At 53.6% G+C, this 9197-nt stretch overlaps 1 protein-coding gene across 1 annotated transcript; it reads right to left on the bottom strand.

Moving 5' to 3' along the window:
• Nucleotides 1-7605: 7605 nt before the first annotated feature.
• On the bottom strand, nucleotides 7606-8922 carry LOC119440250 (uncharacterized). Its single transcript, XM_037705176.1, has one exon. The coding sequence runs from the start codon at nucleotides 8920-8922 to the stop codon at nucleotides 7606-7608; it is 1317 nt and encodes a 438-aa protein (XP_037561104.1).
• Nucleotides 8923-9197: the final 275 nt, after the last annotated feature.

Raw genomic sequence — 9197 nt, forward strand, 5'->3', positions numbered from 1 at the left:
TTTCTGTGAGAACTCGCCGGGTTTCGTGACCGTAGATACTGCGGCCTGGCCGTTCTCTAACCGAATAGGCCAATCAATCACATTGGAGGACGCGCACTAGGCGCGCCGCTGGATTCTTTGTAACACCACCAGGTGGCGCTAGCTCTGCGCACATCCGCAGCAGCGCCGGACGTGCGGGGGAAAGAAAAAAAAAGAACCAGAAAGCTTGCGTTCACGTATTTGCGTCAGCGGCGGCGGCATTGCATTAGTCTCTCTACAATGCCCGAATAAAGCCGTCCGGGTCACTTTGTGCGGACATTCAATAAAGACAAACTCGTGTTTTGACTCGTTATGCACAATCTATGTTTCGAATCTATACGCAAAGATTTGGTGCGTATAGATTCCAACTCGTTGGATCTAATGCATCTGTATTTCTTTCATTATTTGTATTATGTCTTTTATTTGTCAGCTTGCTCCTTCCCTATTTCCTTCGTTTCCTTGTGTATATATGTGTGCATACTAAGTAATAATAATGATAATTCTTCCATTGTCAGACGTTACATGTTTTTCCGGACGCTCTGTTCTTTTTAAATCATGTCAAGTTTTTTTTCGTTTGCATTTTCATTTTTGTCTTTTTTGTTTACGTGTAACTACGTCGACGTTGTTTTCGACTAGGTTTTCGCTTCTTGTCTCGTTGAGACCTAAATTTTGATACCTTTTGCGACTCGCTACTGCGCTCTGGAGGTGCAAAATCAAAATGCCGTTTTCTTTCTTTTTTTCTTTTTTTCACCAACAAGCCAGATAGAAACCACGGTCTCACGTACTCCAAACCAGTACGCTGTCGTCAAGGAAGATTGTGTCTTCAAAATGAAAAGCCGGGGAATAAAACAGTTAACTTCCCCACTGCTTCCTTGGCTTCATTGTTTGTTGGGAGCTGTGCGCGCATGCGGTCGTACATTCACCGCATCTTTCATTCCTCTCTCTCTCTCTCTCTCATTTTACTACGCTCCTTGTCCTTTCTCACAGCGCAGGGTAGTTAACAAGACGCTTTTCTGGTTCACATCTCTGCCTCTCTTGTCTGTTGGCTTCCCGAAGTCGATTCGCCCGTAATTTAAAGCCAAGGGTTGTTTTCCTAGGTATTCAAATACAAACGATGACTCGCCCGCGTACGTTGTACCAGTTCTTCCGTAATCTGCGGCAAAATCAAATTGCAAACTAGAGATAAGATACACTGTGCCGCCCGAAGCAATGAGCTGCTGCTGGCGATCGCCGCTCAGTACTAAACACATAGAGCTTTAAAATAAACGTGTTGCATTTGGTGAAAGAAATCTACGCAACGTGTTACCCCTGTACAGATATAGTAGTAGCTGCGCTTCCATTTGCGTAAGGGCTGCAGTTTGTGCAAATTGCGGTGAACTGCGTGTCCACTCCTTACCTCCTCCTCCTCATCATCATCATGATCAACCCCGATACTTTCACTCCCTTTCCCCCCTTTCCCTGTGAAGAGTAGCAGGGCAGAGAGAATCAGCTCTGGTTAGAGTTCACTCAACTCCTAGAACGAGGACGTTGTTTTTTTTAATTATTTATTTCGTCACAATAATAAAGCGGTCTCCGCTAACCTGCGATATTAAGCTTAGCAGCAGTGCGCTATACAGCCACTCAGCTATTACTGTGACGAACAGGTTAAACCCCAATATAGTTAAAAAAGAATCCTCATAAATCTTGCTACTAAACAACGAAGAGTAAAATTGGTAGGAACAGCATTGCACGAAATGACTGAGGCGAGTATAAGCCTGAAGCATTCCTCACAACGGCAAGGTGATTGCGTGCGACCATCCCTATATTACATACCTGTCGGCAAAACTAAGAAACGGTTACAGAAACAAAACAAAGGTTGCATAAAGTTGGCAAATAAACAATCTAGAAGCGTTTCGTGCTTCTAGATTGTTGTGCGAACAATTGTGCTAACGTGGAAGAAACAAGCACTAAATGAGAGAACTTGAGCAGTAGAAACACATAAAAAACAGCCATAACTTCACCGCGCGCCATGAATGCTTTCCGTATTCAAAAGCGCGCAGTGCGTTTCTGAACAAACGCACTGCGAGGCAGAGAAGGTGGTCTCACTCATTTCTTTGTTTAGGAAATTTTTTATTTTATTTTCTGTGCCACCAGCACCACTTTCTATTGTTCAGTACAGGGCGGCCACCGCACAATGAGTGAAACGTACAAATTGTTTCTTTTTAGCTGTTTTCTTGTATTATTTTTCGCCATCTTCTCGCATGATTTAGTGGAGGCTGCCGAGATCGTACAGTGGCACCAAAATGCCTTTTTTTCTTCTTATTTTTTCTCCTTTTTTTCCCTTTTTTCTTTTATCAGTTTATTTTCATGTCCAACGCATTTTACCTCGTCAGGTTCACGTTTAAGAAGTGTCATACTCTTCTCTGTGGACGTTTTTTGCGGTCACAAGACCAAAACTAACCGGACAGCACACATTCGAGGCGAGCGACTAAGTCGACCAACGAGCGACCAACGTCTAAGATATCTGCCGAGTACTCTAAAAACATACAGTTGCGTGGGCCGCATACGTTTTGGAACGCGTATACCATCTACTACTGAATTTCACCTTCGGTATAGTATAGGCTGTTTCCCTTCTCTTTTTTATCTTTTTGTACCATAGCATAATTTTTAAAAAAGGTGCCTGTATCACACAGCCTAATTCTAGTCTTTGAGCTGGTTTACTTGAAGAGGCGGACATTGCTTGCACGAAAAGTTGAAATGCATATATAGCTGACGAACTTGTAGCGCCCACCGACGCCACAGCGCGAGGACGCGAAGGTCGGCGGTCTCAGCCGGCGCCTTGGTGCCAGCTGCGAAACACGAGGAGAATGAAGATGGGCAGCACGTGCTCGAAGCGCAAGCATGGCACGGGCATTTCTGGTCCTTTTAGGGGCGAAACTCCTTATAGCGGCACCCGTTCCGTCCCCGTCGTCGTAGTAGTAGTGTGTAACCAGTAGTGTGTAACGAGTCTGAGAAAAATGAGAAAAAAATTCCAAAGTTGTGTCCGTAGCGCGGAATTGAACCAGGGACCCGTCGCTATCGAGCGCGCGGCGTTAGCGCACTACGCCACGAAGCGGACGTGGACACACGCACCACGATGGCAATAAATACCCAACATTAACGAAAGGTCGCGTTTCTAGCGCATTTTAACGCGTTTGTGCTAGCGCGTTACGGCCCGTGTAAGACGCTGTGGCCTCTCCGCCTTACCTTCAACGCGTTTCGAACGCGCTGCCCAAAGCGGTGGCAAGTCAAGTTCAAGTCGAGGTGGTGGTGGTGGTGAAAAACTTTATTCGGTGATGACAGGAGAGAGTTGGGGACGGCCTTAAGGGCCGGCCTCTCACAAAATCTAGGAGGGGTCCCTAGTCCGGAACCCCTGTGGCTTCTGCTGCAGCACGCGCTCGGGCCACTAGGGCGCGTTGATCCTCCAGAGTCGAGCAGCCGAGCAGGGCAGCCTCCCAGCTCTCTCGGGTAGGGGGGAATGGGAAGGGGTGTGACGGGACCGCTGGGTTTGATGGGCAGGCCCACACCATGTGGAATGGGTCCGCGAACGGATGGTCACAGTGTGGGCAGGCCCCGGAGAACGCCGGGTTAAAGTGTCTGAGTATGGCCGGGCACAATACCGTGTTGGTGTAGAGACGGAGGAGCCAGCGCTCGTCCGCCTTGTTTAGGCCCGATGCCGGTGGTGGGAATCTGAGCCTGTGCGATTTGTATAGGGCCGTGATTTGTTTGAAGGATGTAGCCGGATTTGGTGCTGGAACATCAGGCGATGGAGGGTGAGGCGGATCCCGGTAATTTAGTGCGCGGGCTGAGGCATCGGCAGCCTCGTTTCCACCTAGCCCTGTATGGCCAGGGGTCCATATGATTGTACGCGGGTTGGGGCGATCTAGATAGTAGCATCGTTTAAAAATTTGGGCTGCGCGTTCAGTGATGCAACCCCGGATGAGATTTTGGCACGCACTCCGCGAGTCGGTAATGATGATCCGAGATGCGGGGTCCGCTGCGGCGAGTGCTATGGCGACTTCTTCCGCGTGTGTGATGTCGGGTGCTCGTAAGGTGAGCCCTTGAATAGGTACGTTTTGGTGAACAACAGCGGCCGTGTACCACCCGCCGTGATGCGGGCCGGATGCGTCCGTGTAGAAGACCCCCGTGCGTGAGCCATAGCGTTGCTGTAGGGCGTTAGCCCGCGCTATACGCCTACCATCGTGGGTCCCCTTAGTCATGTTTTGGGGCAGAGGCGGAATGATCAGGGCACCACGCCAGTCCTCAGGTATCGTGGTCCGCTCTTCTACCGTGTAGGTGTAGGAGATGTGTAAACGGTGTAGGAGGTCTCTTCCAGCCTGCGACGTGCCAAGTCGCAGGTACTGGTTGTTGAGATGAGCCTCTTTAAGTTCCCCGTATGTGTTTGTCATGCCCAGGTCTGCGAGACGTTGGTTAGATGTCGAGATGGGGAGGTCAAGGGCACGTTTGTTGATTTTGCGGAGTATACAGTCGAGTGTATTCTCGTCGCATTTACGCAGACGCAGGTAGGGGGTCGAATACAGGATCCGGCTGGTCACGAATGCGTTGGCGAGGCGCAGAGCATCCCTGCTCCGGAGGCCTCCCCGTTTATTCGAAACCCGGCGGACCATACGGCCCACCTGATCCCCTACCGTACGCAGTTTACGCAGGGTGGTGTCGTTCTTGCGGTGTGTGTGGATGAAGAGCCCAAGGACTCTGATTTCATCACGTTCCGGGATAGGCCCGGTACGAAGGGAAAGTTCGATTTGTGTGGTGTCCATTGGTTTGGGGCGAAGGTGCACGTATTCCGATTTGGCAGGTGAGCATTCGAGACCGCAGCGACGGGCGTAGTCGTCTACTACCGACGCTGCTTGCTGCAGGCACGTCTCGATGCTGCCAAGAGATCCCTGGGTTGCCCATAGCGTGATGTCATCAGCGTACAGAGCGTGCTGCACGCCTGGGACATCATTGAGCAATGGGGGGAGGTGGGCCATGGCAAGGTCTAACAGGAGAGGAGAGAGGACCGCTCCTTGTGGTGTTCCCCGCGTACCGAGGGGGTACGGGCCATGCTCCTTGTCTTGAATACGGAGGTATGTCTGCCGTTCCATGAGGAATTGGCGAACATACCTGAAAGCATTATGCCCACAGTTTGTCTGTGAGAGGTGGGTAAGAATGATGTCATGAGTGACGTTATCGAAAGCTCCTTTGAGGTCTAAGGCGAGGACTACCTTGTCGTCACTGGGGTGTTCAGCTGGTTCGATAACGTCTCGGTGTAGTTGCAGGAGAATGTCCTGTGCAGAGCGATGTGGGCGAAAACCGTACATGGTGTCCGCAAAGGTGTGTTGGGCTTCCAGATATTCAGAGAGCCTATCTCGGGCCATGCTTTCCATAAGTTTCCCCACACAGGAGGTTAAGGAAATGGGTCTGAGATTGTCAGTGTTAATGGATTTGCCTGATTTGGGTATGAATGTAACCAAGGCCGTCTTCCAATCAATCGGTAGGGGCTCACGCCCCTCCCAGATCTGATTGAAATAGTCGAGGAGGTGAACGTACGCCGAGTCAGGGAGGTTGGCTAAAAGCCTAACCGTCACTGGATCCCTGCCTGGCGCCGTTCCTCGTTTCATTTTGGACAGGGCCGCCTTCTGATCGTGGAGTTGGAAGCAACGATCCAGGTCAGCGTTCTCCGTGCCAGCATAGGAGTACGCCGGTCCGAGGGGGTCCTGTTGGCGACCGCCGAGATATTTATCTCTGAGCGCTTGTGCCAATTTCTCCGCGTCTCCCGCGTATGCGTGAAGTGCACGCTGTAAGTGTTTTTGTATTTCTGTGCGTGTTTGGCTAGGGTCTATGAGGGCCCTGAAAAGACGCCAGGTGTTACGACTTGACATCTGCGTAGCGGCATTGTTGCAGCGTTCCACCCAGTTAGAATCGGCGAGCTGGGCCGCGCACTCGTCCGCTTCTTGGGTGAGGGCTGCGATTCGTAGTTTGAGTTTTAGGTTGTGTTTCTGTCGGCGCCAGCGGCGGACTAGGCTGTGCCGAGCCTCCCAGAGGTGCAGGAGGTGGTTGTCCACTGCAGGTGTGGCCTCTGAGAGTTGAACCGTCTGCTCGGTGTGACGAAGTGACGACACGAGGTGTTGAGACCACGTGGCGTAGCCCTGGTGGGGTATGGGGATCGAATTGGTGTACTCCAATCGGAATTTAGTCCAGTCGGGAAGTTTTGCCTGTTGGTAAGGACGGGTAAGGGGGTGTGTTCGGATTGTGGTGAGGATAATGCAGTGGTCGCTGCCGAGGGTTTCCTCGGTGTTGAGCCAATCTGCGTGTCTGATGTTTTTGATCAGTGTGAGGTCGGGACATGTGTCGCGAGTCACAGAGTTGTCAATGCGTGTTGGGTGTGTGGGGTCCGTCAGGAGGGTGAAGGTGATGGTAGAAATCAGTTCCGCCAATTTTCTACCGCGCCGTTCCTCCCGATGGTAACCCCAATGGGTGCTGGGGGCATTAAAGTCACCTACTATCACTAGTGGTTCCCTGCCTGCAGCCGCTCGCGCTTTGCTGAAGATGTCGGTGTTCGTTATGTTGGGCAGTTTGGGTGAACTGTAAATGTTAAGAATGTGTATGGATGGGTCCTGCTTCCTAAGTGGGAGGAGGGTCACCATAGCACACGAGTAAGGCGGGTCGCATTCTAGATCCACCAAGTTGGCGGTGTAATTTCGGTCCACGCATATTGCGGTTTGTGCGTCCCTTTGATACACGGTATAATTTGTAAGGGCGGCGTGCTCGCCTGGCTCCTGGAGAGCCACTACCGCGGGTAAATCGGGATATGTTTCTAGGTGGAGCCGGAGAGCAGCCCGCTTAGTACGGGCGCGAAATCCCCGGCAATTCCACTGAACGATTGTAAGAGGGTCCGAATTAGCGCGGGTGCGGCGTGATTTAGGGCCGTGTCCCGCCATCTTGGGGATTAGAATTTTGGGTGGCTTCCAGTAGAGCAGAGAGGTCCATAGGCGCTCCGCTGCTCGTTCTGGGGCTATTATCCGGGGTTGCAGTCAAACTGACAGGCTGCCGATCAGCCTCCGCCATATGAGGTAGTGGCCGTTGCATCTGCAACGGCCACTACCTCATTCACCCGTTTAAGCTTGGTGGTGGGTCGACGGGTGCTGGAAACGATTTGGGGCAGCTGGGCCACTATCATGGCCGGGATGCGGTCGAATACAGTTTGAACAGCCGCAGCGAGTCTATCCCCGATAGTGGTTACTATGGAGGCCATTTGGCCCTCCAGGTTGCTGAGACGCGCTTCAATCGGAGCTAGGAGTGCCGTGCAGTCCATTTGTTCAGAGGGGGCACTGTCCATTGCTTCCGGTGCTGGCCCGGAAGGTGTCGAGGTAGGAAGTGGGGGCGAGCGGTTCACGAGCGCCTCCATTGCCTGTGTTAGCGAGGCCACTTTGGCCTTAAGTTGCTGAATTTCGATTTGTTCCCGCGAGGGAGTGGTTTGGGTGGGTTTGGGGGGGGGGGGGGGGGACGGGGTGGGGAGGCTGCCGTACCCGTGCCGCTCACCTGAGGTCCTTGTCGGATGCGAGCAGCCTATGTCAGTTCCCCTTGGGCAGCAGGCTGGAGTCCGGGTGGCGGCAGGTGCGATGTGGAGGAGGCAGGTGGGCGCTGCCTCGATGGAGACCTTTCGGTGGGAGGTCCCGGCGGAGTGAGGCCTCGCTTGGAAGGCCCTGGGGTATCCGCTCCAGGATGCGGGGGTGGAGGAGATTTGGTGGCAGGAGATGGAGTCACCTGCTGTGAAGCCCGGGTGTCGGGCGGCCTCGGCTTCCGTGGTCGCTGGCGTTTGCCTTTCGTGGGGCCGGGTTGGCTCTCCAGTGGAGGAGTGGGCGATTTGGGTGGTGGCGCCCTGTAGCGCTCCTTACAGCTCCGGTCCCCGGTGACATGGGGTCCGGCGCAAATAGCGCATTTTGGTGTGCACTCGTGAGGTGCGCGAGCGCCATCCATAAGTGGCACCGTGTTGCCACAGGTGCCGCAGAGGTCCGGCTTAGGGCCAGGGCAGGCGTCGGGGCGGTGCCCAACAGATCCACACTGGCTACATGCTGGTATGGTTTTTTTGTACGGATGTACCAGGATTAGCAGGGCGTCGTAAGTGACGGACCTGGGCTTGATCTTGCCGGAAAACGTGAGCCTCACCTTGTTGGTGGTGCCTAATCGCCGGATGTGGAGGATCTCGCCCTCCGCCCAGTAGAGACGTTGTTGAAGTTCGGCTTCTGAGTCGGTACTACGCACTGTCACCACTCCGTAGCAAGAGTCCTGAGTATCCACGCGTAGGTACCCGAAAAGGGGCACCGGTCCGACAGAGGAGAGAACTGTGAGTTCGCCAATCAGTTTGTCCGCAATAAGCGGGTCTGCGGTGTAGGCCAGGATGAGGTTTTGGTCCCGCGCCATCACTACTGTGACCAGCCGGTTGGCGTTTGCTCCAAGGTGGGCGATGAGCGCGCTGCCGGCTCCGTTCTCGGGGAAAACGGTGGTGAGGGACAATCGAGTCCGCGGTTTCAGGACGACGACGAAATCCGTCGTTTTCGGCTTCGGCAGAGGTAGAGGTTGCCACGTGGGTTTCTTCTTCCCCTGCTGCGGGCCCGCGGAGCGCGTCGCAGGCGGCGGGAGTGTTGTGGAACCGGTTTGAGCTGCCGCGTCAGCAGCTGCAATTGCTGCGCCGCTCGCCCGCTCTCGTCTTGCCACCGCGGCAGCAAGCGCGGTGCTCTTGAAGGTTTGGGGCAGCTCCGGTCTGCTGTCCGAGGTCTGGATGGTTGTCCACAGCATGCCGTGGGGGTCGTAACCGGTGTAAGTGTCCGCCTCAGGTGCGGGAGTAGTTTGGGGACGATTCCCCGTTCTGCCGGGAGGCGCCATAGCTAGTAGGCCTAGCTGGGCCGCCACCGGCGTCGAGATGTAAAATGCCCGAGAAAGTCGCAAGATGGGTCCACTTGCCAGAAAGTGATGTCCAGATGAACCGGATCACATTCCGGAGACGGTGGTAAGGTTTTCCTAGGGGTCCGAAGAGGTGGCTAGCGGTTCCGTGCGAAAAACGACGGAGCCGAAACGCTGCACATCTGATCCGGTCGCGCGCTCGCAGCGCCCCCTCAAGTCGAGGAGCGTTTATGAATACGGGGGGTATACTCTCTCAG

Source organism: Dermacentor silvarum, chromosome 2 (genome assembly GCF_013339745.2).
Source record: "Dermacentor silvarum isolate Dsil-2018 chromosome 2, BIME_Dsil_1.4, whole genome shotgun sequence".
NCBI classification, from domain to species: Eukaryota; Metazoa; Arthropoda; class Arachnida; order Ixodida; family Ixodidae; genus Dermacentor; species Dermacentor silvarum.